The sequence below is a fragment of the Ochotona curzoniae genome, unplaced genomic scaffold (assembly GCF_017591425.1).
Source record: "Ochotona curzoniae isolate NIBS_2020 unplaced genomic scaffold, NIBS_Ocur_1.0 contig_4148, whole genome shotgun sequence".
In the NCBI taxonomy this organism is placed as follows: domain Eukaryota; kingdom Metazoa; phylum Chordata; class Mammalia; order Lagomorpha; family Ochotonidae; genus Ochotona; species Ochotona curzoniae.
In genome coordinates, this window is record NW_024466146.1 from 1694828 (window position 1) to 1722671 (window position 27844).

At 41.4% G+C, this 27844-nt stretch overlaps 1 protein-coding gene across 49 annotated transcripts in view; it reads left to right on the forward strand.

The window, feature by feature from the left end:
• Nucleotides 1-27844, forward strand: part of ABI2 (abl interactor 2) — an 81953-nt gene that overhangs the window by 41525 nt on the left and 12584 nt on the right. For 5 of the 49 annotated variants that reach the window (XM_040984488.1, XM_040984490.1, XM_040984514.1 and 2 more), the window contains 4 exons: nucleotides 4729-4826; nucleotides 8464-8588; nucleotides 9554-9736; nucleotides 15511-15669. In XM_040984488.1, the coding sequence (XP_040840422.1) occupies nucleotides 4729-4826; nucleotides 8464-8588; nucleotides 9554-9736; nucleotides 15511-15669 (565 nt within the window). Of the gene's footprint in view, nucleotides 1-4728; nucleotides 4827-7611; nucleotides 7759-8463; nucleotides 8589-9553; nucleotides 9737-10290; nucleotides 10303-15427; nucleotides 15437-15510; nucleotides 15670-24884; nucleotides 24972-27844 lie in introns of all 49 variants that reach the window. The other 44 variants (XM_040984482.1, XM_040984507.1, XM_040984485.1 and 41 more) reach the window with 21 other exon arrangements.

A 27844-nucleotide genomic window follows, 5' to 3' on the forward strand; every position in this document is an offset into this window, starting at 1 on the left:
GTGAGCAGGGCAGCAGTACATACCAGTACAGTGGTTTCTCAGCTGAATTTGCAACCTGTGGATTCTTCCAAGAGGTTGATAGTATTATAGATTCTTTATTCTCATTTTAATTAATGTGACTGAGTAAACAATTTTGAAATTTAAACCATATTTGGGATCTAATCTTTTTTTTCAGTTCTTTATATGCTTTCATTTTGCTCCTATTGCTATCAATTTCTTTATGCTTTTTAGTCAAACTGTTAACAAAATCACCACCATACTGTGGTACCGGACAGATCAGATTTGACTCAAGAGTGACTTCATTGGTTAAAAGTTGAATTATTTGTAAATACACAAACTTGAGAGACAGACTGACTTAGAGAGAGCTCTAGTCATTGGATCGCTCCCCAGGTGCCACAGTAGCTGAGGCTGGCTGGGGCTGGAATGCAGGCCAGCTCTGGGGAACCTGGCTACTTGAGCCATCATCATCATTGCCTCCAGGATGTGTTTTGGTGGGAAGCCTGAGTTAAGTGATGAAGCTGGGAATTGAACCTAGGCATGCTGATGTGGGATACAGGCATTTTAACTGCTAGGTTAAATACCTGCTCCTGGAGGGGTTTTAATATGAACCGAGGCTCTCTATAGAAAAGTGGAGTATTCTCTACACTGTATTTTAATAATGTTTCAAGACTGTTATTGACTTGATATGATATGTATTTGTAATGGATTTTTAAATTGAAAACAATAAAGCTGTTACTAATGCAGCTAAGCTTAAGTATTTTCAAAATATGCATGATAAACTTTTGATTGTTGCCGAAGGACTATACTAGGGAAAGGCAGTAGGGGGCACGGGGGTGGGGAGAGTGGAAGATGAAATCCCTCAGCCCAGGGAACTGTATCCTGAAAGAGAAATTTTAAGGCCTTGGTGTGCTAGCCTAGTGGCTTAAGTCCTCGCCTTGCACGTTCCTGGGATCTCATATGGGCGCTGGTTCTAATCCCAGTGGCCCTGCATCCCATCCAGCTCCCTGCTTGTGGCCTGGGAAAGCAGTCGAGGACAGCCCAAAGCCTTGGGTAGGAGACCTGGAAAAAGCTCCTGGCTCCTGGCTTTGGATTGGCTCAGCTCCAGCCATTGCGCTCACTTGGGGAGTGAATCATCGGACGGGACGGAAGTTCTTCCTCTCTGTCTCTCCTCTCTGAATATCTGACTTTCCAATGAAAAGAAACAAATCTTTAAAAATATAGAAATTTGAGAAAATTAAGAAAAAGAAGGTAATGATTTCTCTGGCCAGTGTTTGGTCTGGTCTGGTATTTGAGCTGCAGCTTAGGGCCCAGTTACACATTGACTTGTGACCCTAGCTGTTGGTGCTAGCTTCCTACTGATGCAGTCCCAGGGAGACAACAGTGGTGGCTCAAATGATAGGGTCCTTGTAAGCCCCGGGGGACACCAGGATTGAATTTGTAGCTCCTGGTTTCAGCCCGTAATCTTCCTGGCCTTTGATAAATAGATAAGCAGATGGACCCAATGGCTGAACAAAGGAAAAGAAACAAAGAAGTGAAGCCCTTTGGTTTGATCTGCTCAGGTAGGATCATCATGTTTGGTGGAACATTGTCCAGGAATATTTTGAATAATTACAGTTAAGACTAAGAGTTTATTTTACAACTATCAGGACTATAACACTTAAAAATTTTGTGTAGATGTTGAAAACCCATAATTTAACAACATGTAAAAGATAGAAGATTTTCACTTGAATACACTTGCACAAGTGTTTGTCATTCCCCGCAGAGGCAGGATCAATTTCCTGTTTCTTGCCTTGAGTTAAACCTGAGGTTTTACTGGTAAACATTGATTTACCACGACACTTTGAAGAAAATGTATAGTGCCAGCAACTTTAGGTGACTCATCTGTTTTTGCCTGTCAGTTCTAACATTGAGTCATGAGTTCTGTTTTGGCAAAAAGTAGTTGTTGGAACCTGTTTTCAAAAATCAAGCAAACGTTTCTTTCCTTATTTCTCTTGTTTAGTACTTAAATGCGTGTGCGTGGACGGACGGGGACACACACACACACACACACACACACACACACGCACACACACACACACACACACACACACACACACACACACACACCCCTCTACCCATCCACCCACCCCCTCTACCCCTCCCCACTGTTTATCTTCCCTGTTCAAATCTTTTGGTCCCTATCTCTTACTCTGTTTTCTTTGTATGGATTGTTTTAGGACCCATTGCTCCTTTGCCTTTTCAGGCCTCTTAACAGCAATTTTACTTCTGTCTTAATTTTATACTCTTAATTTCTGGTCTCAGTTTTGATTTCCCTCCGAGGGGCCATTGCATAAAAACATTTAAAAACATACTTTGGGTTTCAAAGACAGTTTCTTAACTGTAGTTATAATATAGATCCTACCTATTATGAAGAAATTTAGTTTGTCATTTATACTTTTCTTTTTACATAAATTAGATATTAATATTTATGCCATGACAGCATATTCGTTTTTTCTGTTGGCATAAAAACATTTCCCACAAGTGAAAACTGACTTGAAAAAGTTTTTTGTTAGCATTATATAAAGATTGTTTAATATCAATGAAGTGTAAAATTTGGTTTGGACATTGTACAGGGGCCTTTGGGTTCTTAAGTGATTTAAATTACACATTCAACGCCATTAATTAAAGACAATTATACAGATTTAAAAAATAATTTGATTCTTGTGTATTTGATTATACAGATTTTAAGAATAAAAATAAAGTATCATGAAAATCTTCACCCGATTTTAATTCATAAATAATTTACACTACATTTTGGATAGGTGCAAAGTCATAAATGATACTGCAACTTGAATAAAAGCAACTTACATACGAAAAGCCTAAAGCAAATCAAAGTTGGAAAGCTTTTTAAGTGTTTTAGCTATTCCATATATAGAATAAAGTTTTCTTCTACTTTCTCTATTCCTGTTCCTTTTCTTTCCTGTTTCCAGCAAATTGATGTAGTTTAGTGGTTGGTCCAATTCTCCTTTACCACGTAAAGTAATTTTGAATTTTGTGTTAATTAAGGTTGAGCTTAAAGGACTTGGTTACCACTTTTGGAGTCTTCTGGTATCAGAAATTAAGCTTTACATTTTAAAGCTGTTGATTATCACATTTCTTCTAAAAATTTCCCCAAATATGACTTAATTTACTAAAAAAGCTTTTGGCATTTCCATTCTAAGATATAATTAGTGTGCCCTCTGCTTATTGAAGAGAGGGAGTGCAAGGACAAGTTCATTTGTATTCTTACTGGATAATCTGTTTGTTTTGTATTTTTTAAAGCAGCAGTAAAAGAATTAAATGCTTCACTTGTCAAAGGTATCATTTGTCATTAAAGATTGTTTTAACATCACACGCAACTTGTTCACTGGGTTGTTAATTTGAAGGATTTTTAATTTATTGTTTTTTGCATTTCAGAACAGCAAGAAGTATTATGGGAATAAAACAAAACCCATTTAATTCATAGTTAATTTTGACACCATCATTTTCAGGGTAATTCAGGAGGTTCATTGAAAAATAGAATTAAATGATAATGTACATTTTTCATAAACTTTTTGAAGTCCATTGTATTCTGTATACAATTATGACGTATTTTCTTTATATTTTAAAATCTGTTACCAATGTATTCTAATTTCAGTGGTGTAATTCTTTGAAATCTCATTTTATAAGCATAATTTAAATGTGTTAAACGTATTAGAAAATGAAAATCCTTTTTTGAAGTGTTTGAAGATGGTAATTCAAAATATTGGAGCCTAAAACAGGATCAGTTGTGAACCTACACCTTGAACTGATCCTGACTCACAGCTTTTGAGATTGTATTCAAATTGTATTTGCAAATGAAATCTGCTGAAGATACCCAGAGTTCTGGGGTTTTCTGTATAATTGCTGGCATACTCTTTTGGTGATGCCTGTCATTTCTGGATTTGTTTGCTATGCCTGCATTTTCAGTTTGGTATAGGATAGATAATAGAGGCATGGTCTGGTCTGACTTAGGGTTGCAGTGCAACTTTCACAGGCCGGGACTAAGTTTCAATTTGGGCATGAGTGGAACTTAGTGCCAGCGACTCTTACTGCCCAACAGTTTAGTGGGATACATCAGCCCTAAGATTCTGGTTCATATGTTTAAGACATATGTTGCATTTCTTGCAGTTTACAGGTAGGTGGTGCCCTTAAAAGAAAACATTGAAGAGATTAAAATAAAAGGCTGATGTACAGCTTTAAAAACTGATTTTTTTTTTTACTGTGCAGTTTATTTTCATATTGTTTAGCTACACTTGGTCATATGCATAGTTGCATACATTTACTTGGGGCATTTTGTTTTTTATATACTTGCTAAATAAAAAGTGAGGAATTGGGTGAAGATTTTTTTTTTTAACTGAGTTGCTGTTAATTAGGACTAGGATTTTTATAACTGTCCTATTCAATTTCTGTTGAATGTAACATCAAGTAGTCTAACCAGTGATCTGTTGGTGTGATGGCGTAATGGCAAATAAAGTCTTTGCATTTGAAAGTTTCATGTTAGGAAGAGTCCTTTGAGTACAACTGTAGTATAACAGTAGAGTAGAAATTGCATATGAAATGCATGGCCTCTAATTTTTTTCCCTATATTTAAACCTTACCCTTCTTTATTAAAAACTGTAATATCATTTCCCAAAATTGCCATTTCATTTCATGCCTGCAAGTTAAGTTGTTTTCCTCAACGTTTTTTAGGTGAGTACCCAAAACATGAAGATGGGTGGGCTGCCGCGAACAACTCCTCCGACTCAGAAACCTCCCAGTCCCCCTATGTCAGGGAAAGGGACGCTTGGGTGAGTATAAAACTGAATAATAAATGCAAACTAATTTTGTCTAGTATTGTGTTAAAAACTAAACAGAGCCTATATTTAATTTTTTTTAATATTTACAGAGAATGTTTTCTTCCTCAGACCAATTATGTTATATGTATAACTTTTCTTTTCCTGGAAAACACTTTTATCAGAAAGATTATATTTAGAAATGATTTTTCTAATATTTTAATTTGGAGTTAACAACATAGTCCAAGTTAATGATTTATTGTAAAGTGCATCTAATTTTAGTTTTTTTTTTCTAGAGGAACTTGCAGTCTTGCTACAGTTGGACTTAGACTATCTTTTACAAGAATATGTAGATGATAAAATTCTGTGTAACTTGTTATAAGAATGCTGAGTTTGGTCCTCCAGAATTAGGTTCTGGATTTTGACATTTGCAGGCAAAAATGGTCAATTGATGGAAAAGTTTGACGTTCTTTTTCTGTGGCCTTAACTGTAAATGTGGTTTAACATGATCGGATCCATTGGGTGGGCAGAAAACAGACCAGACACTGCATGAGTACAGCTGTGGTCTGGCCCTGCAGCCTGCCGTGGGGTCTGGCTCTGCAGCCTGCAGGGGGGTCTGGCTCTGCAGCCTGCTGGGGGGTCTGGCTCTGCAGTCTGCTGTGGGGTCTGGCTCTGCAGCCTGCCGTGGGGTCTGGCTCTGCAGCCTGCTGTGGGGTCCTACAGAGGCAGCAGGACTTAAACAGTTGAGTTTTTTCATCTGTAAAAGGGGGTAATACTGTCTTGCATCAACTTTCTAGGATCAGTGCACCACAATTTGGATTTGTAAAAAAAATATATATAAAAGACAAGATGTTTTGGTTACCATTGGCTTCATGATATATGGCAACAAATTTTAATTGGCAGTCTTGTTTTGGCCCCCTCACCAAAAAAACAAAGCAAAACAATACACCAAACCGACAGGAACACCCCACCAGATGGCAGTGAAGCACGGGAGAGGAGACATCAGGCAGGGTGGCGTTCTCAGCAGCGTTATGAGGACAGTTGGAAGCAAATGAAACGGGTGATTTCCAATCAGTAGTAGAATAGCTGTATTTGAAGTAGACAAAAAATTGCTTTTTTGAATATAGAGGAAAGCATCTGCTGGGTTAAACTTGAGGGTAGCTTGCAAATGCCAGTAGATGTAACAGTAACTGTGTAAGAAGCACCAAGCTCAGGAGGGATGGTTTTTTCATGCAGAACATTGAAGTTTCTATTACATATTTGGTTTAATGTATTTTCTTAGTTATTAAAATCAGTAACGTGGGCAAGATCACCGGGGACCATTAGATGGTCACAGCCCGGTTCTGGGCACAGGCTTTGCCTAGGCACATATTTGTTCCTCTGTTTTTGTGTTGTTATTGTTGGTTTGTTCTTGTACTTAAATGATATCACTATTTTCACTCTATTGCTCTCAGTCAGTTTAGGGTTTTCTTTGAAGAAAACTATCTTCTGGGAAAAAATAGCTAAAAATCACATCTCCAGGAATTAGTCAGTTTTCTAATTTTTTATATTTGTATTAAAATTTCAGAGATGCCTGAGTTTTCGGCATTTTAAACCCAAACTCCTAGCATTATTTTTTTCTTCATTTGGCCAAATATCCTACGGAGTACACCTTATTTGCTTTAGATTATTTGTGTGTATATGTTTATGCAAAGAGACTTGGCAAGTCATAGAGTCATCAGGGTCCTTGTAGAATGATCTACTTACAGTCAGTTATCCTAAGTAAGAACTCAGGAAAACAGTGTTTAAAGGCCTGCTTAGGAGCCTTTTGAGAAATGAATTACTGAGAAATATGTAAGTCATTTGAGTAGCATAATTTGAGGAAAATAAATTTTTAAATTTGTACATCTCAAGATGTAAAGAGCAGAATTTGATCTACAGGATGTCCGTTTTTACGTCAGTTCTGACTATTTATCATTGTTACAATGATTTGGACACTTAGAGAGGAAAGCTAACTGATTATTTCAGCGTGCATCCTTTTTTTGTGTAAAATGTCCTTTCTTGAATTTCTTTTCCACTTTTAAAAGTAAATTTTGTGCAGAAGTGGGAAATACATATTCATAAGCTGGTTTATATTTTGCTCAAGTAAGATAGAAGCACTCAGGTGATCTTTAAAAACTACATTTTTCTGTGTCCCTTGTAAGTGCTAAAATGTGAGGAGAGAAAGAAGAAAGGGATGCAAAAGTGACAACTGAAGGAAAAAGTGAGTTAAGTGTGGAAGAAGACCAGGTTAAATTGTGTTGTTTTGTGTGCTCCTGTTTTAGCTGTGTGCGTTTTAGATACAGAAAGGGCAGTGAGTTGTTGGGGATGGTAAGGAGAATCAGGATGGTGGTTATTGATCCGAAAGTCCAGATGTGCCGTCGTCTCTTAGGTTACCCTCGGTTAGGGAGGAGAGGACGACTGGGGCGTTCGTGCAGCGCAGTGGGCGCAGTGGGCGCAGTGGGCAGAGGTGGACGGAATCTGCGAGTCGGGTTGGGACACACTGGTACAGGTGGTGGCGAACCTTTGTGCTTTCAGAGATTACATGAGCAAAATTGCATTAGCACAGGGAAATGAGGTTGGAGATGGAAAATTAACAATATATGCTCACCAGAACCCTAACGGTGGAGAAGTGAATCTCAAGACTACAATTGGTGGTGGGTTATGTTAAAACACCTTTCCTCTCTCTGATTTCAAATTGTATTTCAGTACTGGCAACTCTTGGAGTTTATTGTGCCGAAGCTTGCTTAATCACACGCTACATACGCTCTTCTTTTTGTAGGCGGCACTCCCCCTATCGCACACTGGAGCCAGTGCGTCCTCCAGTGGTTCCAAATGATTACGTACCTAGCCCAACCCGTAATATGGCTCCCTCGCAGCAGAGCCCTGTGAGGACAGCTTCTGTGAATCAAAGAAATCGAACCTACAGGTATTTTCTCTACCTCAGCGCAAAACGTGATGGTCATGGCACCATAATCTGGTCAGACAACCTCAATTCAATCTCTCTCATTTTCCACGCGCCAAGTTCTTTCCCTCACTCTACTCTCCAAACGTCATCTGATTCCACCTCGCTCTCCTCATGTCCTGATGCAACTTTGAACAGTTCAGGCAGGAAGTTGAATACAGCAGAGACCTCTCACAGTGCACATTCCTCTACAGGGTTAATAGTTTAGTTGATCCGCAAAAAATTATGGACCAGATGTGGGAAATTTCTAGTTTTTTGGTGGAACTTTACAGATGAAAAACTATACATCATTATGGGATAATACATCAAGATGCCATTGTAAAAATTAAGATTGATCACATCTGAATAGGCAAATGTTTTGATTATAAAGTTTCTTCAGATGAAAGGTTCAATTGGAACAGATGAAGGTGTAGTACGTATTTTAATATGTGGAGCCCCACAAGTTTTACGTTTATGGAGTTTTCGTTCCCAGTTTCTGTAGTGCATCTTATTAAAGGTGATCGAAACACGTGCCTTGAACCCAGACTTCCCCTCAGCCGAGTAGAAATCATGTGCGAAGTGGAAGGCTTTGGAGTTGTCTTTGTTGTAACTATATTCATTTCAGAAAATTTGGGGGACTGATGATGCTGTAGCTAAAAGCTCACGCGGTGGTGGCTCTGGTCTCTCCAGCAGCAGTGGCAGTAGCGGAGGGAGCCACCCGAGTAGCCGGAGCAGCAGCCGAGAGAACAGCGGCAGTGGGAGCGTGGGGGTGCCCATCGCTGTCCCCACCCCGTCGCCTCCCAGCGTCTTTCCAGGTAACATGTTCGCGATGCTTCTTCCTCTGCAGTTTTTCTTGCTGAGTTTGAACTAGATTTGTGATTTATTGACAGAATGTTCTTCAGGATCCAGAATTTTTTTCTGTTTAGGACTTAAAAAAACTAAGAGTCATTATTGATTTTTGTTTTTTAGCCAAGTGATTTGTTTTTGCTCACTGGGAACTTGATTGTTTTTTGTTTCTCTGCCTTGGGGCCTGGGCTCAGTCGGTGGGTTGAGTTTGTAGCACCTCTTTGAAATAAGTTAAATTCCAGCCGGGGTTACCATAGGTGTAGCTTTGCATGCAAGAGGGACTCCTGGGAAGAACCCTGTTAAACAAAGGACTGGAGCATTTAGTGAGCTGTTGGAGTTGCACAGTTTCCAAAACAGAAAGGTTGTTTATTTGGTCTTGGCATACCTGATATTAAATTTTAATTTTAAAAGCAAAACACAAAGATGGGTTATAATATTTCATATTATTTTAGAATATGACAAGTAGATAATTCCTTTTTAAAAACATGAAAAAAATTTGTTAAGTTCTGTTTTTAAATGACGAAATATTTGGAATGTATATTTTCTTGTGTAATTAAAAAAGGACTAGTGCTTTTTTTCTAATGAATTGTATTCTGTCTTTTTTAATTTTTAAAGATTGTTAGGCTAAAAGTAACAACTATAACAGGAGCACTCCCTCCTCCCCCCAAAGTGTAGTGGCTTTCATATAAAAAATTTTTTTGTTTTGTTTTTAATGAATTATAAAAAAAACTGTATATTGCCCCTGAACATCTTGAATTATTTGCTGCATACCTGGTAGTTCTTTAACATAAGCTTCCTTCTTTGCTTTCAATTCTCTGTTCTTTGGATTGGTGTTCAGCACGGAAGATCTGCCATTAACTGCTCAGTTGCCTTTTCTGGTCCCGCCTGATGTGACCACCTCGTTAATGCTGGCTCTTCCTCCTCTCTCCCTCAGCCCCTGCTGGCTCCGCTGGCACTCCTCCCCTTCCTGCTGCTTCTGCATCTGCTCCCGCCCCTCTCGTTCCTGCCACTGTCCCCCCCTCCGCTGCCCCTGACGCGGCTGCCGGGGGTGCCCACACCCTTGCCGATGGCTTCACTTCTCCAACTCCCCCCGCTGTTTCTTCTGCTCCCCCTGCAGGTGAGTATTGCAAGCAGGGGCAGTCATCTAGGTGTTTTCCTATCTGGGATTCTGGAAACCAGCTTTAAGGTGCCTTGTTTGGCTTGGTTTCTACTTTGAAAAAAAAAAAGTATGAATAATAATAACAGTAACTAGAAACTAGCACGTAACTAAAGAATTTCCTGGTGGAAAAAAAAATTGAGGTAAAGTTTCTTATACTTTGATTCTTCCAATAAGGGCACAAATACGATTGTTTTTGTTTGTTTTTACTGCTTTAATTTTCTTAAAGATTTATAGATTCAGTGTGGAGCTGCCTTCTACATTTTTTTTCCAGAAATTCTTCTCAGAAATACTGTTTGAGGGGATGACTTCGTGCGTAGAGGGCTAATTCTCACTGTAATGCTTGTGTCCTCTATGGGCACCAGTTCAAGTCCTGGCTGCTCCACTTCTGATTCAGCTCCCTCTGTATAGCCTAGGAAAGCAGTGAAAGATGGCTCAAGCCTTGGGGCCTGCCTCCATGTGGCCGACTTGTGAGAAGCTCTTGGATGCTAGCTTCAGATCAAGTTCAGCTCCAGCCGCTCCAGACAGTTGGCTGAATGGCTAGTGGACAGAAGTGAACCAGAGGATGGAAGACCTTTCTCTCTCTCTAAATCTGCCTCTCAGATAAAAATGAATACATCTTTTTTCTTAAAAACAAAAAAAAGGGGGGCCCAGCGTGGTGGTGCAGTGGTTAAGGTCTTTGCCCTGCACGCCCGGGATCCCATGTGGGCACCGGTTCTAATCCCGGTGGCCCCGCTTCCCATCCAGCTCCCTGCCTGTGGCCTGGAAAGCAGTCGAGGACGGCCCAAAGCTTTGGGACCCTGCACCCGCGTGGGAGACCCGGAAGAGGCTCCTGGCTTTGGATCGGCATAGCATCGGCCGTTGTGGTCACTTGGGGAGTTAATCATCGGACGGAAGATCTTCCTCTCTGTCTCTCCTCTCTGTATATCCGCCTTTCCAATAAAAATAAAATAAATCTTTTTTTTTAAAAAAAGGAAATACTGTTTGGTAAAGGTTAAGTAGTAAGAATTCTAAGGCACACTTTATAGGAAATATTTGGTGAAATACATTTTTAAAGCTGTTAAGTATGTTAATATAATCAGTTATTCTAGCAGCATTGGAAATTTTTACGCAGTGAGCTTTTAAAGTTTATTTTGAGGTTTAAAATTGCAACCTGAAGTCTATTTTGATGGAGGAGGAGATAAAATTCTATTACCAGAAATTGTATTTGAATACTTAACAGTGATGCTGGTTACCAAATATGTTCTTTTTATTTTAAATATTTGTTTATTTTAAAGGCAGAGTTAAAGAGGAGAGACAGAAGTCTCCCGTCTGCTGGTTCACTCCCTAATCGATCGCAGTGGCCTGGCCACAGCCAGGAGTTTCTTACGGATCTGCCATGTGGTGTAGGGATCCCAGCACGTTGGCCATCCTCTGTAGCTTTCCCAGGAACATGAGCAGGGAACTGCAAGTGGAGTAGTAAAGACTCAAACTGGCACCCATGGGTGATGCTAGCGCTGCAGACAGCAGCATAAGCCACTGTGCATGATGCCAACCTCAGTAAACATAACATGTTAGCATTTAGCCTACAAATATTTTACGGAATATTTAACTCTGTTCCTCTAACATGCTGTTTACATGTTTCGGAACACTTTGAGCTAAAATTGATTTGGGGTGGTGTTTTATGGGTTAGCTTCTGTGCCAGATTAAAAGAAAATTTCGGTAGTGGTTAAGTGTAAACCTGAGCTATCACTTGATCTGCAGAAAGGTCTGTTAGGCAATACAGACTGGTGAAGTGGAGGAATCTTGGTTTGCCCCTGTTTCAAGAGAATGAAAATACATCTTAAAAATGGCTGTCATCTCAGGAAGGGAAATTGTCCCCCCAACTGAGTCAACAATTTTGTAACTAAATGGTGATTTAGTAGCAGATGCCTAAATAAACTATATTTAACTAAACCGTTATGTGAGTTAATGATCATATCTTAAAAAAGCAAGCTAAATGTCTCACTAATAACTTACATCAGTGTAAGCTGTTACCAGTGTTTGGCTCACCAAATAATTTTTCATTTGTTTTAAAATTAAGGTATAGTTTATGTGCAGTAAGACCCATCTTGTCTATATGTACAAATGAACTTGAAAATATTTGTGAAAAAACAATTGGAAGAATGAGTTCATTTTGGTGCAAAAAAAATTTAGCTGATGTTAATGTTTTTTCATACAATTTGGAAAATGTGTATTGTGAAAACATTTTACATGGATTACAACATTTTCAGGGCGTGGTGGGTGGGGAACCAAAATAAACTTGACTTCATTTTGCCATGAACTTTCTGAAGAAACTGAATGTGTCTGTGAGTCTGGGCATAGATACTTGGTCCTGCGGTCACACCACATCCAGGTCTAGAGCTGTCTTGGCCTCCTCTCCTTCCATTCCTCGTAGCCCTGCAACCCTTTGAGTGCATTCCCTTAAATTGTTTCTGTAAGAATATTGTATAATTGGAAATAGGCAACATATGGCCTCTTGTGTCTGGCCTTTTGGTCGGATGTGTTTAAGACTTACAGCCGTTGTATGTGTAAGTGTTCTGCCCCTTTTCACCCACGAGTGGGGTCTTCTGGTACGGAGGCATCACATTTAGCCTCTTTCCCAGCTGAAGGACATCTGGACTATGAGCAGTTCTGAATGATTATGAATAGAACTGCTGTAAACATTTACAATGTAGGTCTTTGAACAAAGATGTTTTTAGTATTTGTAACAGTTCCTTTGTTCCTAAAGGGCCATCAGTGGCTGGGGCTGGGCCATGCCACACCTGGAGCGTTGTGAGTCTCCATGTGGATGTCATGAACCCAGTCACTTGAGCCCTAGAATATGCATGAACAGAAATGAAAACTGAAATTGGGATTGTGGTCAGGGTTCAAACCCAGACACATATGCATGGGATGAATGCTTTATTATTATTATTTAATATTTACTTACTTTTATTAGGCATATTTATGGAGAAAAGGAAAGACAGAAAGATCTTCCATCCACTGGTTCACTCCCCTTATGGCTGCAATGACCAGAACTGAGCGATTCGAAGCTAGAATTTGGAACTTCTTCCAAGTCTCCCATGTGGATGCAGAGTCCCAAGGCTTTGGTCCATTTGCTGCTGCTTTCCCAGGCCCCAAGCAGGGAGCTGGGAGGGAAGTGGAGCAGCTGGGACATGAATTGGCGCCATAATGGGATTCTGGTGCTTGAAGGTGGAGAATTGGTCAGTTGAGCCATTGTTCCAGGCCTGAGGTGAACATTTTAACCACTCGACAGAATGCTTATCCCTGAACAGAGGTTTTATTTTTTCCCCATTGGGTTAATGCCTGGCAAGAAGGATCACCAGGTTAACAAACGCTAATGTTACTGGCTGTAACATTTTGTACCTTCACCAGTGATGTATCTGATTTCCAGTTACATTGTTCAGTATTTGTAACTGTCACTTCTGTTGTGTGTGTTTCTTTTTTTTTCTTTATTATTATTATTATTATTTTTTTTTTTTGAGAGGCAGAGAAACAGATTGCCAGTGGTTCAGACACCAAATATGCACAACAGCTGGGGCGAGGCTGGGTTGAATCTGGGAGCCAAGAATTCTATGTTTCCCACATGGGTGACGTGGGCCTCATCACTTGAGCCATCACCTGCTGCCTCCTAAGTCCTACATCAACTGGAAGCTCAGTAGGGAGCAGAGCCAAGGACTCAAGCTTGGACAGTCTGCTGCGGATGTGGACATCCTAGGCAGCGTCCTAACCCCTCGGGCAAATGTGCCCTCCTCCCCTCCTTTTTTTTTAAGCTAGCTATAGCAACTTTAGTAGACATATGTTGAGTTCTCATGTGGTTTTGATCTTCAGTTCCCTAGTGCCTAATGATGTTGATGTCTTTTGTTTTGGAGGCAGAGAATCCTCATCTTCTGGCTCACTGCCCTGGAGCCTGCCATGGTGGTACAGGCTGAAGTCAGAGTCAGGAGCAGGGAGTACAGACCAGGTCTCCCACCTGAGCCGTCACTGCTGCCTTCCAGGGGCTGCAGTTGGCAGGAAGCTGGAGTCAGGGACCAGCACTGGACATTGGACCAGAGCAGCCTTACATGAGAAATGAGCTGCTTGACCGTTAGGCTAAGCCCCTGCACTCATCGGCTGCTGGTACCCGTGCCTGCTTTCCTGCCACGTGCATCTCTTTGGTGAAGTAGCTATTGAAGTGTTTGTTCCTCTTGTATTCAGAATGCAAGTCCTTTAGCAATTATGTGAGCTGCCAATATGTTCTTCCATTTTTGTGACTTACGTTTTCATTTTCTTAATTGTGTCTTTCAAATACAAGAAGTTCAAATACATCTATTTGATTAAATATTCTTTTCTTTCATGGATTGTGCCTTTGGTAAGAAGTGTTTACCTAAAGGCATACACATTTTTTATTTGTGTTTCCTTTTTCTTCTAGAAGCTTTTAGTTTTTGGTCTTAAAGTTAAGTTTGACAGCTGTACTTTTATTTTTAAACCTAAAGCAAGATAAATTGCTTCAGTATGGAAAGCATCTGTTAAGTACTGTTTTTAAATCATTGTGGTCTCACAAAGTGAGATTTTGAGCTAGATTTAAGACTATATATAACTCACAATTTGGTAATCCTGTTTTTAAGTTCTAGGTTTGTATTACTGTATTATAGTTTATTCTTACTAAAATGGCAGTTAAATATTTGTAAAATGATTCAAATATGTCTTTTAAGCAGTTTACATGTTTATCTTTTTATCATGGCTATAGAATTCTCAGTTGACAGGTTTAAAGCTTGAATACACAAATTTGTTAAAATAATTTGTTTGTTTGAAAGAGTTAGAGAGGAAGGGAGTAGGACAGACCCTTCAGCCACTGGTTCACTCCCGAATGGCTGCAGCAGCCAAGAGCTGCCCACTCGCTCATGTGCTGCTGACACCCAAGCGCTTGGACCGTCCTCTGCTGCTCTCGGGACGCCTTTGCAGGGTACTGGGCTGGAAGTGGAGCACCGCCCGGTGCAGGGCCATGCACACGTGGGATCCTGATGCTGCGGCAGTGGCTTTACCCCCTACGCCTTGGGTCATGCATTTTTTCTTTGGTTTCTAAATGCCATTCTGTTTGAGTTTTCTGTGGTTGGTAGCTTTTTATTTTCCTTGTGTTTGGTAGGGAGAAGGCTTTCTGTGTGTTTGTGCTCTTGTGACAATAACATAAACTGATTCGTTTAGAAACAGTAAGCGTTTCTTCGGTTCATGGTTCTGGAATCTGGAAACTGAAATCCATTCCAGTGGTGACTTGCTCACTCCTGTAAATAGTGGTGTTAATGCATTCATATATGACAGAGCCCTCATGATGTAATCACTTTTAAAATTCCACCTTCTAAAATTATTATATTAGGGATTGTTTTCAACACATTAGCTTTTGTAAGGGATAGATTCAAGTTATATCAAGGCCTATAACTTAAATGGTAATTATTTTAAAACCTTATTATTAATTTAATAAAAGCCTAGTATTATCAATTATTTATTTAGATATAAATTTCCTGGAATTAATAATATTTTATTTACTTTTGGCTTTTGTACTTTGATATGACAACTGACAATAACTGTTGGCTTATGCTTTTCAGATAGCAGATAAAGTGGCTAGATGCTGTTATTTTAAATAGTCTTAGTAAGATCCAGGTAGTACACATGAAGCATTTCGTCATCTAAGGTAATGTTCTTTTAATGAAAGAGTCCTGTTCTGTCCCGTTTTCCAGGCCATCCTGTTCAGTTCTACAGCATGAATAGGCCTGCCTCTCGCCACACTCCGCCAACCATAGGGGGCTCGTTGCCCTACAGGCGTCCTCCTTCCATGACTTCACAGACGAGCCTTCAGAATCAGATGAACGGAGGACCTTTTTATAACCAGAATCCAGGTTAGATTTTCTCTTGCATGCTGTAGAATGTATCTAATGAGAAACCTTCCATTTAATAAAACCCTTTAGTTACAGGTAACTAGTACATACTAGGTGGTTAGTAGTATTTGTTGAATGAGTAGAATAATAATCAGTGAATCAGTCCTGGGTTGCTTAATATTGTCTTCTAATTCTTTTTCCTTTTAAATAAATGTATGGTTTCCATGTAAGGTAGAATCTACATTTTTTTTTTTTGACAGACTCCTTTTAAATGTCCTAGTCTTTAATTTACTTTTTAAAATAGTATTGGGATGAACAGCATTTCCTATTTATTGGCACATATACTTTACTCTGTGAATAGCCAAAAATGAAAAATTGGATTACATAAACAAAATCTGTGACAAAGGAAAATGAAAATGGCATTTTGAAATTACATTGTGCTAGGCAATTAGTTAACTTCTCACACCAGATGTGTATTGGGCAAACCAGGGCTTAGGGCAATTGACCCAGATAGAAGAGGCAATTATAATCAACGGCCAAATGCATCATGCATACAGATAAAATTGACCTGGCACGAGTGTAATGCTGAGCTGATTCCCTAGAGGACAGGGGCAAGTGTTAGACTCACTCCTCGGGTGGATATGTTTGTCAGCTTTGACTGTGTTTTTCTGGATTCTTGCCAAGAGATGACCTAAGTCTGTTAGCATTTCTGATACTAGAACTTCTTATAAGCTCTGATTTAATAGAACTGAAATTTGTCCTTAGTGGGAACCTTAGTTATTTCTTTTGCCATATTCAAAAAGAAATTTGGTCTTTTTCCTACTGAGAACTTACAAAGACTGTTCTGTGTTCTCTATGTTTAGAATCGTGTACAGAGCAGGACTGGGGATGCTGTTTGGTCTGTGTTTTGCAGGTGAGGAAGCTAAGGCTGAAGTGATGGGCAGGTTAGGAACTGAAGTGGCTTTGGACCTGGCTCTCCACGGTCTTTGTTGTCCTACCTTCCTTCAGATTTTGAAGTAACCATTCTCTTACTCTCCTGCATCCCCCTCTTTTGAGGGACGGGGCAAGTGGAGCAGGGAGGTGCCCTCACTGTGCTGTGCAGTGTGTGAGCGCTGAGCTCTGCCCGTGTCTGTACTGCCTCGCTGAACGCACTTCTCTTACTGCTGTCACTGTGCTTGGCTGCCATTCTTTTATTCATTTTGAGACTAAACTTAGACAAAAATACCTGAGTCTTTCACACACACTGCTTTTAAATCATGCTGTGCAAGCTCACAGTTGTTCAGCCACTGTTTTACAGTTACTGTATTCTTGAATCTGAGTTGTTTCTGATGTAGCCTGTTTTAGAGTCCTGCTGAAGACGAGTTTCTCCTTGGCCCAGATAGACGTCTGAGTAATTACTGCTTAAGGCCCTTGGGTATTTCACTTTATTCTTACGTTGCGTTTTGAAAGAATAGTGTCAGTCCTGAGGGAGCGCAGGTGTTTCACTGTTCAGCTCAACGCCAAGCATATGTGATAGATAGCGAGTATATGTGGAGATATTTCTCTTTAAGATTTTTTTCTTACTTCACAAGGTTAAGAAAGAGAAGGAGAGAGAGAGAGAGAGAGAGAGAGAGAGAGAGAGAGACCTTCTATCCACTGATTCACTCTCCACATGGTTGTAACAGCTGGGACAGGGTCAAGCCTGGGACTAACGGAGCCAGGAGCCAGGCGCTTCTTCTAGGTCTCACCTGGGTGGCAGGCACCCAAGGACTTGGGCCATCTTGCTCTTTTCCCAGGCAAGTTAGCAAGGAGCTGAGTTGTAAGTGGGGCAGTCTGGACTTGAACCAGCACCCAGGTGGTACTGTTGCTGTAGGCAGCATTTAACTCGCTATGTCACAGACTCCCCCAAGTGGAGATATTGTTTATTGTGTATATACACACACCAGTATAGTTCCGTGAGAACTGTGTCGGTAGAATCTATTTGAAAGCTCTTGAAGTATATATTTAATATTTCCAAAATAAATATTTCACCAAAGTTTGCTTGGAAATCTGTTCAAATTTTCTTTGTAAATATGAAAACACATGTAACAAGCGGAAGCAGACTCCCCTTATGGAATGGTTGTGTTGAAAGTATTTTTTGGGCCCGGCGCGGTGGCGCAGTGGTTAAGGTCCTCGCCTTGCACACCCGGGATCTCATATGGGCGCCGGTTCTATCCCGGCAGCCCCGCTTCCCTTCCAGCTCCCTGCCTGTGGCCCGGGAAAGCAGTCAAGGACGGCCCAAAGCTTTGGGACCCTGCACCTGCGTGGGAGACCTGGAAGAGTCTTCTGGCTTTGGATCGGCATAGCATCGGCCGTTGCGCTCACTTGGGGAGTGATACATCGGACAGAAGATCTTCCTCTCTGTCTCTCCTCTCTGTATATCCGCCTTTCCAATAAATAAATAATAATAATAATAAAATAAATCTTAAAAAAGAAAGTATCTTTCGCACTCGGGAAAGAAGCAGGAGTTGACATTATTTGGGCCTTTGCTGTAAAATGTGAGGTAGTTGAGCTGTGATTTGTTTTCTTGTACTCTTCTCTAGAAACATTTTCCCTCCTCGCCAAGGTGCTCTTTGTACACTATTGCTTGCTTGCTTCCCTCCCTCCCCTCTCCCCCTGCGCTTCTTTTTGGGGAAGCTGTTTTTGTAAGACTTCATACTGTGTGAGTCAAATATTTAAGGCTATTCAATCTGTCTTCATTTGGTTTGTTTTAGAATATTATATAAGCCTCTGCCATTACTCCCACTGGTCCTGTAATGGTTCCTGGTTTTTCAGAGTTAAACTGAAAGAACTTTTGTACGTCATATGGCTAATTCTCTGATTTAACAAAGTGAAGGCAGGTGTGTGTTTTATGAGCCTGTTTATGAAGTTGGAGCCTTGCCATGGGTGCATGCTTCTGGAATGAACTGACAAGTCAGTGGGAATTTGTAAGGTGCAAATTTTGCAGCACAGTTAACTGCATTTGTTAATGCACAATTGGGATTAACTTGAAAGATGGCATTACAGTATAGAAATTATGGAGACTCTTGTGTAGTGCCAAATCCTAGAAGCACAGTAATTGTTTCCTGTGGGATTATTTTCTAATGAGATTATTTTAGAGAAAGTCATTCTTTGCTCAGGGCGTAACTGAAACCCCTTTGGTTCTCATTGTGTAATCTAGGCAAAGAACAGGAATACTAGTTTATTTTTCATCTTGCCGGTGGTCAGGAGAATCATAGAAACACTTAGGGCTAGGTGTGAGGTCACTCCTGACTGTGAAGGTAAACACGAAGCCCCTTGGTACCAAGGAGGAGTGAACGAGCACGCGGATCTTACTGTATGTATGCTACGGACAGAGCACTGATAAGCCCAGCTGTGTACGGAGTCAGGAATGTGGAGTTTGAGCACCAAGACTTTTAGTAGAAACTAGCCTATGCTTTACTAATCATATTTTCCTAAAGGCTTTTAAAGAAAGTACAATTTATAAAGTGGGAAATTGCTTTTAAAAGTATACTTATATATAGTCATATGATGAGATAGAAGAACGTATAAATTAATATGCGTTTTTACAAAGGAAAAATGCCAGGCTTAGCTTTTTCTTTCTAATGGTTTTGGAACTAGAAAGTAGTAATTTTGAAGATTTATTTATTTTGTTTATTCAAAAGGCAGGTCTACAGAGAAGAAGAGACAGAAAGGTCTTCCAATCTCTGCTTCACTTTGTAAATGGCCACAGTGACTGGAGGGGAGTTGATCCAAAGCCAAGAGATTCTTCTGGATCTCCCATGTCGGTTCAGGGTTCCAAGGACTTGGGCCATCCTCTACTGTTTTCCAGGCCACTAACAGAGGGGTGGATAAAAAAATGGAACTAGAACATGAACCAGCGCCAATAGGGGATCCCAGAGCTGGTAGGTGGAAGATTAACCAATTGAACCGTCACACTGGGGCTCAGGCTTAACTTCTGAAAGATGTTAAAGAAAGAAAAAAGCTATTAGGCCTGGTACAGAAGCCTAGCGACTAAAGTCTTCGCCTTGCAAGTGCCAGTATCCCATATGCGTGCTAGTTCTAATCCATGTGTCCTTGCTTTCCATCCAGCTCCCTGCCTGTGGCCTGGGAAAGCAGGTGAGGACTGCCCAAAGCCTTGGGACCCTGCACCCGCGTGGGAGACCTGGAAGAGGCTCCAGTCTCCTGGCTGCAGATCGGCTCAGCTCCAGCCATTGTGGCTGCTTGGGGAGTGAACCATCGGATGGAAGATCTTCCACTCTGTCTCCTCTCAGTATATCTGACTTTCCAATAAAAATAAATAAAAAAAATTAAAAAGAATAGTGAAAGACATTGCTGCAAAAGAGCAGCTTTATCAAATGTTCTGTTATTGTGAATATGCTGCGGTGTCCTGTGACTCTCCAGGACACAGTGTGTGGGCTTTGGCAGAGTGTTTGTAGGGAGCAGCAGCAAGAGGCGGTCCTCGGTCCTTGGTCCTCGGATCCTCTTGGGCCAGGCAGCCCTTAGGCCTTATCAGGGAATCCTGAGGAAGACAGAGCAGCAGAGTATCTTACAGGCAAGTTAGACCCTTCACACTGACTGTTAAAGTTAGCTTCGTTTCTTTCTTTTTTAAGATTATTTTTTTTATTGGAAAGTCAAATATACAGAGAGGAGGAGAGAGAGAGAGGAAGATCTTCTGTTGGTTGATTCACTCCTCAAGGGAGCTCAATGACCAGAGCTGAGCTGACCTGAAGCCAGAAGCCCAGAGCTTCTTCTGAGTGTCCCACACGGATGCAGGGTCCCAAGGCTTTGAGCTATCATCAGCTGCTTTCCCGGGCCACAAGCAGGGAGCTGGATGGGAAGCAAGGGCATATGGATTAGAATTGGTGCTGATATGAGATCCTGGCATGTGCAAGGCGAGGACTTTAGTTGTGCAGCTACCGTGTCCGACCCTAAATGCCCATTATTTTAAGTTACTGTTCATGTTTAGAAAATATTTTGTTTTAAAATAAATTGCTGGGAAAATAAAGAAATTGCTGAAGATAATTCCTTTCGTGGAACGTAAAAGATAAAGCAGCTAAATTCAAATGTAGTATTATAAGTAAATATAACCTCTTAAAATAATTTTTAAAATAATAAAAAGTAGTGTTAGAGTTTTTACTTAGTCTAATTCTTCAGAATATAAAACTGTAAAAAAAAAAATAAGGTGTAAAGGCTAAGTGTGTACAGTCCATTGGGCTTCTAAAAGCAACAAGCCTCAAGAGATTATGCTTCTGATGGCTTTGTGAATAAGCAGGCGGTTAAACGTGAGGAGTCTGTTTCATCAGCCGACTGACTCATCTCTGCAGCGTGGTCTGCTGGCTGTGTGCGCCTAGCCATTCCGGCTGTGAATCCAGCCAGCCCCTCTGTAAACTCGAGTCTGTACCTTCCGTCCTGTGCGTTGTGAAAGCACTCAGCCAAGTGCAGGTTTGGACACCTTTTGAGGGACAGAGCCACATGAGGATTGCTTTCTGTTCTTGTCTGTTCACGAGATGTCCAGGACATAAACTGAATGTCACAGTCAGTTCTTTGCATCAAAATTCTCCTGGTGTGTTCCATCTAGTCTGCAGTATGCTACTCTGTTATGGTCTGATTCACAGGAATTCTGGTCAGATGAAATCTTGCTGGGTCTCAGGAGCAAATGTTGTGATATCAGATTTAATTTGGATCATCATGGTAGTTTGCAGTGAGCAAAAAAGTAGATTTTGTAATGATTTGTGTAAACAACTGTAAATTGAGCTTTTTCAATGTGCTTTAAAGTAGCATTGACAAAAGAAAATCTTGGTTTTGTTTTTTACCTGGCTACTGCTGGTGGACAACTATGGTTTCAGATAAAGAGAAAGAAAAAGTGTTATTGCAAAACTCTATGGGTTTTTTCCGCAGCTTCCTGCAGAAGTAAAAGGCCAGGAACCAAGTGCAAACAGAGAACTTTTATTTGCAAAGTGAGCAGGTGAACAAGGTGAAGCATCTCCCAGGAGAGAGCCAGGAGACAGGGTGCTTCTTGAATGGAGAGATGCTGAGATATGGAGGTTCTAGGAAGTGTCTTGGGTTAAGTGGTCGCTCCTCCTCCTCTGGCTGGGGAACCTGCAGAAAAGACACTCCCCATCGGTGGGGTCTCAGCCAATTAGCAAATGGCTGGGCAGTTCCTATGCCTCCTGCTTGCAAGTGCGGGTTCCTGGCCGAGATTTCAATGGTCTTGGATGCTCTCAAAAAGCAGTAAAGCCTGTGAGTTTCTTATTTTTTTAACAGAGAGAAAGGAAATAAGATAGAGAACTTATGTTTGCTGGTTCACTCCCCAAATGGCCACGTATGGGCAGAGCCTAAACCAGGAGCCCAGTGCTTCTTCCAGGTCTCCCTGTGGGTGCAGGGCCCAACCACTTGGCCCATCTTCCATTGCCTTTCCATGGGTGTTAGCAAGGAGCTGGGTTGGAAGTCGGGCAGGTGGGTCTTGAACTGGTTCCTGTATGGAATGCCAGCACTTCAGGAGGAGGCGTACCACACCCAATGCTGGCCTGAGTCTCTTAGTCTTAAATATTAAAGTCCGCCTATGCGTGGAAAGACTTGTAAGATAGCCACGTAATTATTTTCTTTTTTAGTGTGGTGTCCAAAAAGACCATATGTGTATTTTTTATTTGGTAATGAAAGTTGAAATTTCCTACTTTTCTCTTTCAAGGAAGGTTGTGGTACCTGCCGACGGGAGGGGAGCATCTTGACTTTGTTAATGTGGCCATGGATCTCTCTGCTTTTCTGGTGCCGGCTCTTGGCTACTGCTGCTCCTGTGTGTAACCTCTTCTCTCTCTGCTTCCCCCATTCGCTGCCTCTGCTTCCCCCAGATGTTGCAAGCTGGGTATTATGAACATAGCAACAGCTATGAGGTCATGAGCCAGCCACAAACTGACAAGCCAAAGGTTTTTTGTCAAGATGTGTGACTAGGGAAAAACTAAGCCAAAGGTATTATGAGGTTTTGTCTGTGTGTTTATAGTTTATTTGAAAGAGAGAAAAACACACAGACACAGGTGCACAACACATATACACATTTGGGGAAGGATCTTCCGTCTGCTGGTTCACTTCCCAGATGACTTCAGTGACTAAATTGAAGCCAGGCACTGCAGATCTGCGTTTGCTGTGTGGGTGCGAGGGCCCGATTACTTGGGCCAGTCCTGCTTCCCAGGCCGTTAACAGGGAGCTGGATCAGAAGCAGAGCATCCAGGACTTGAACCAGCGCACTGATGAGATGCTGGCGCTGCGGGAAGTGATTAAATAGGTTGTCCTTCTCTGTCAGATGTTACTTCTCTACTGATGAGCACTAACTCTGTACCTCCTGATTTGTTTTTATACACACCATCCAGATTAACTAGTTGTCTTCTGTATTTATGTTGCAGTTACTCTCCTACACCTGGTTTATCACATCAGTCTCTCACTCTTGCCTGCTCCCCAGCCTGTGCTTTCCCCTGATGCCTGCTGAGTGTAGTTAGCAAGGCCTCTGCCTTCCACCTCACAATCGCTCTCGGCTTGTTAGAAAATATTCTTTTCAGAACTAAGTTTCCCCTTTTCTTTCCCTTTCTAGACACAGTCTTGATTATGGGCCAGACCTTGTCTTTCTGCAACCATGGTTGCCCTTTAATCTTTGCAAATAGTATGCAGAGTAAGAATCATTATCTTGTTGATAATCATTATCTCTTGGATGAGGAAGGCGTGAAGAAGTTAGTTGACTTCAAAGAGCAAGGGGAGGCAGGAGCAGGAACTTGAGGCTGCATGTCCTAAACCCACCGTGTTTCCACCAGTTGTCTCTGTCCTGGTAGTAGGCAGGGTCCTTCTCTATTTCCTGTTTGCCCATCCTTTGTTCTGAGGTTTGATTTCATTTGGGTCCAGCTTGTGCTAGCCAGATGGGAAAATTCCTCCAGTCCTGTGACCTGGTCATCCTTCTAAGCCTTTGCCCTCACTGGGTTGTTTTTCTAAACCCTTGTCTGCTTGGCAAAGTCCTTTCCTTCCAATGTCAGCCCAAAGGTCATTTCTTAGAGCTTTCCCTTCCCCTCGCCCCCTCTCCTACACACACAGCAGGGAACTGCTGTACACACACTGTTGGGTTAAGAAGATTTTCTCTTTTTGATTTTCAGTGCCATCTCCTTGAAGGCAGACACATACTTGTCTTTTTAATCTGGTGTCTTAACCGTAATTTTGGGTTAATAAGGCATTCTTATAAGAAGATGCAGTTAGTATTTTACAACCAGACTGTATTGCTAATCTTGTGCATTGTTTGACAGGCATACCCCTGCCTTATTTGTGCATTTACTTATGTTGAACATTTGTGGAAGGTTTACTTGTGCTAGGCATTGTCCCAGTTATGGGGGAGTACGAAACATTGTCATGACACGACACCTGACTCTCTGAAAGGTTTTGTGTTTTTAAGATTTATTTGTTTAGTTGGAAGACAGAGCAGGTGAGAGAAAAAGAGAGATCTTTCATTTGCTGGTTCACTCTCCCAAATGGCTGCCAAGGCCACGGCTGGGCTGAGCTGAAACCAGGAGTCTAGAACTCCGTCCATGTCTTCCAAGTGGGTGCTAAGGCCCAAGAACTTAGGCCATCTTCTGCGTTCCCAGGCACATTAGCCTGGAGCTGGATTGAAAGTGAAGCAGCCTGGATTTGAACCAGTATCTGCAGGATGCCAGCATTACAAGGGGCAGCTTATCTGGTTGTGCCACAGTGCCAGCTGCAGAGAAAAGTTTTGGTGATAATGACCATAATAAGTGCTTGCAACTTGGTAGAAAATCAGCAGATATTATGTTTAACTAATGAATCAAGAACCAATTAGTTTCCATTTGTTGAAAAACTATAAGGTGTACGTTTATGATGTAATTTTTTCTCCTGTGTTGATACACATTTATGCTTGTTACTTTAAAATTTTTCTGAAAAATCAGTTATTCATGATGATTTGCAGTCTTTTTGAGAAGACATGTTAAAGATATGGAAAACATGGGTTGCTATTAGATGTAAGTGCAAATGTTTCTAGGTTAATTTTTAAAAACATCAAAAACTCCCTTACTGTCGGCTTTATGTGTATGCATGAATCAGTCCTCAGAAGATGCTCCTCGTGCCAGCTTATTAAATGTTTGTGAAGACGACTGGTTTCTTCCTGTAAATGTTTGTTTTATTGTATTACCCTTCCTTGGAGTGGAACCTGCCCTTACCCCTTTTCCTCCGCACCTTTTTTGTTTTTGCAGTACCTCTTGCTCCTCCTCCTCCCTCCATCCTACAGGTAACTCCTCAGTTACCTTTAATGGGATTTGTGGCCAGAGTCCAAGAAAATAGTAAGTTTGTATCTTCTTTATGCTGTAGATCAGACTGTAGGCTTCAAATGTCATTTCTATAGCACTGACTGGATGCTCATTCATTCACTGATGCTTCATATTTCACTTTTATGACAAGCCGCTGGCTGAAGGGAATGACAAAATAACTGATGGAATTTTTTACTTTAAAATCGCTTAAAATCTAGTAGTAAAGGCAAAATAAGGTGTATGTGAGGAAAGATTCTGTACAAATGGGATGATACTTTAACCACCAGGTGTCCTGGTGTCTTTTTTTCAGTTGCTCCAACACGTAGAATTCTGGTTTTTTGAGACTGGAGTTTCAGGGGTGTTACAGATCTGAGATTCCTAGTCTTGGGTTCCAGGTTGATAAAGGGCCCTACCTTGGGAAGGCCCGGAAGACCAGGCTGCTTGTTTGTTTCCACATAATACCTCTTCATTTGACAAGGAATTTATCTTCAGTCTGTGCTCTAGTGTAGCTTTTTTTTTTAAGAGTTATTTTTAAATTTTTATTGGAAAGTCAGGTATTCAGGGAGGAGGAAAGACAGAGAGGAAGATCTTCCATCCATTGATTAACTCCCCAAGTGGCTACAGTGGCCGGAGCTGAGCTGATCTGAAGCCAGGAGGCTGGAGCCTCTTCCAGGTCTTTCACGTGGGTGCAGGATCCCAAGGCTTTGGGTCGTCCTTGACTGCTTTCCCAGGCCACAAGCAGGGAGCTGGATGGGAAGTGGGACTACCAGGATTAGAACTGGTGCCCATATGGGATCCTGGTGTGTGCAAGGTGAGGACTTTTAGCTTTTAGGTTACCACGCCAGGCCCTGTGGTCTGGTTTTGAACCAGGTAGAATTAGTTATCAAGTCTTCTGGTTAAGGCAGGGAGCATTAAGAAAGTTGAGAATGGCCAGAAATGAAACGATCCATATCAAATTCATGAATGAATGAAAAATCTGTATGATAGATGAATTATATCTTGAGAAGTCTACATGAGAAAACAGTGCAATCATAACGCTGCATGGAATTTTTAAAAAAAAGATTTATATATTTGAAAAGCAAAGTTAGAGAGGTTTTCGCATCTGCTGGTTCATTTCCCAGAGGGCCACAACAGCTGGTGCTGGGCCAGGCAGAAGCCAGGACCCAGGAGCTCATTTTGGCTCTTCCATATAAGGGGCAGGGACCCAGCCACTTAAGCTATCTCCCATTGCTTTTCCAGGTGTATTAGCAATGAACTGCATTGGGAATGGAGAAGCTGGGGGTGTGAACCAGTACCCTTATAGGATGCTGGCACTGCAAGCTGAGCTTGAACTTGCCACAGCTTTAGCGCCAGGAATCTTAAGTAGGGAAATTAAAGTTTTAATTCTATCTGGCCACAGCAGGCCAGTGTTAGCATCTCTTAACAAGCTGGCCTCACTGATGCGGCAGGTTCTTGGAAGCCGTTGCTCAGGACTCGTACTTCTTAGGAAATGGGTGTCACCAGTGCAAGGAGAGGCAAGCTCTGTGAGAGTGGAGATTTTTGCCTGTTTGCTGGTTCCTGCCAACTCTTAGAAAAGTAGAAGATACTTCTGCTTTTTCCATATTTGTGCTTTTATAGTGTACTTTTTTTGGGGGGCGGGGCACTTTCTGATTTTTAAAAACTAGTTCTGATTGAATCTAGCTGGCTTGAGATCTCATCTTTGTCGGGTACCTGGGCATCTTTAATTTGCTGGTTTCTGAAAAGCAGTTTATGTTACTCAAATTTATTGTGAGATTACCTTGTGAACAGCTGTAATGTTTACCACATGGTGATTTTTTTCAGATATTTTGTTGACTTGAACAGCTGTCGTCATATAGAATCAGGTGGCTGTTTCATGTCTCTCAGTCATGCTGTTGAGACCCCCTATTCTTTTGGCTGGTGTGTGACTTACACCAGCTCAGGCAGGAAAGGGCCTCAGGACGGTCTGCTGGTACAGTGTGTGCCTGGCACAGCCTCGGCACGGCCCTTGGCACGGGTTTTGGTTAAGTGAGGGTTGCTGTCTTACTGGTTTTAAGCTTTGTACTGTATCTCAACAAGGTGAGTTGGACCAAGGAGGAAAGAATAAGTACGAGAGCAAGACTTCCCAGTGCTGGTTCCGTGCGTACAGCTAAGTAAGGTGGAAGTCTAAGTGTTGTTAAAGTAAAAGAGAACGTGCCTCCTGCCATAAATCTAGTTGGGTCATGTCACTTAGAAGGGTCACTTGGTTAATACACTGGAGTGTCGTCTGTTTTACTGCTGTGATGAGCATGCGTCCTGGAGAATTTTGCCAATTACTTGTTATTACATGTCAATGAAATGATGTCATTCGTTCTGAGCAACTTCTGTGGCAAAGAACAGATTTTTTTTTAAGGTTTATTTATTTTTATTAGAAAGGCAGAATGGATTTAGAGAGAGAAAGACAGAGAGAAAGATCTTTCATCCACGTTTCACTCCCCAAATGGCCACAATGGCTGAAACTGAGCCAAGCCAATCCAAAGCTAGAAGCTTTGTGGTTACGGGATCCCAAGGCTTTGGGGACTTTTGCTGCTGCTTTCCCAGGCCACAAACGGGGAGCTGGAAGGGCAGCTGGATAGCTGGGACATAAACCAGCACCCCTATGGGATCTCAGCACATGCAAGATGAAAATTTAGCCACTGAGCCATTGCGCCAGGCCCAAATACTAGATTTTGACATTCACGTTGAAGACTAACCAGCCATGAGCATGAATGTTAGGGAACTAAGAGATTGTTATCTTTCCAAAAGAACAAACTTTGAAAGTTGAATAAGCCTTTGAGATAAGCTGCCTTAGTTTTCCTAAGTCATTAGTGAAAGTTGCAAAATTTCTAGACACATCAAAATACTAAATGAACAGATCCCCAACAGTAGTT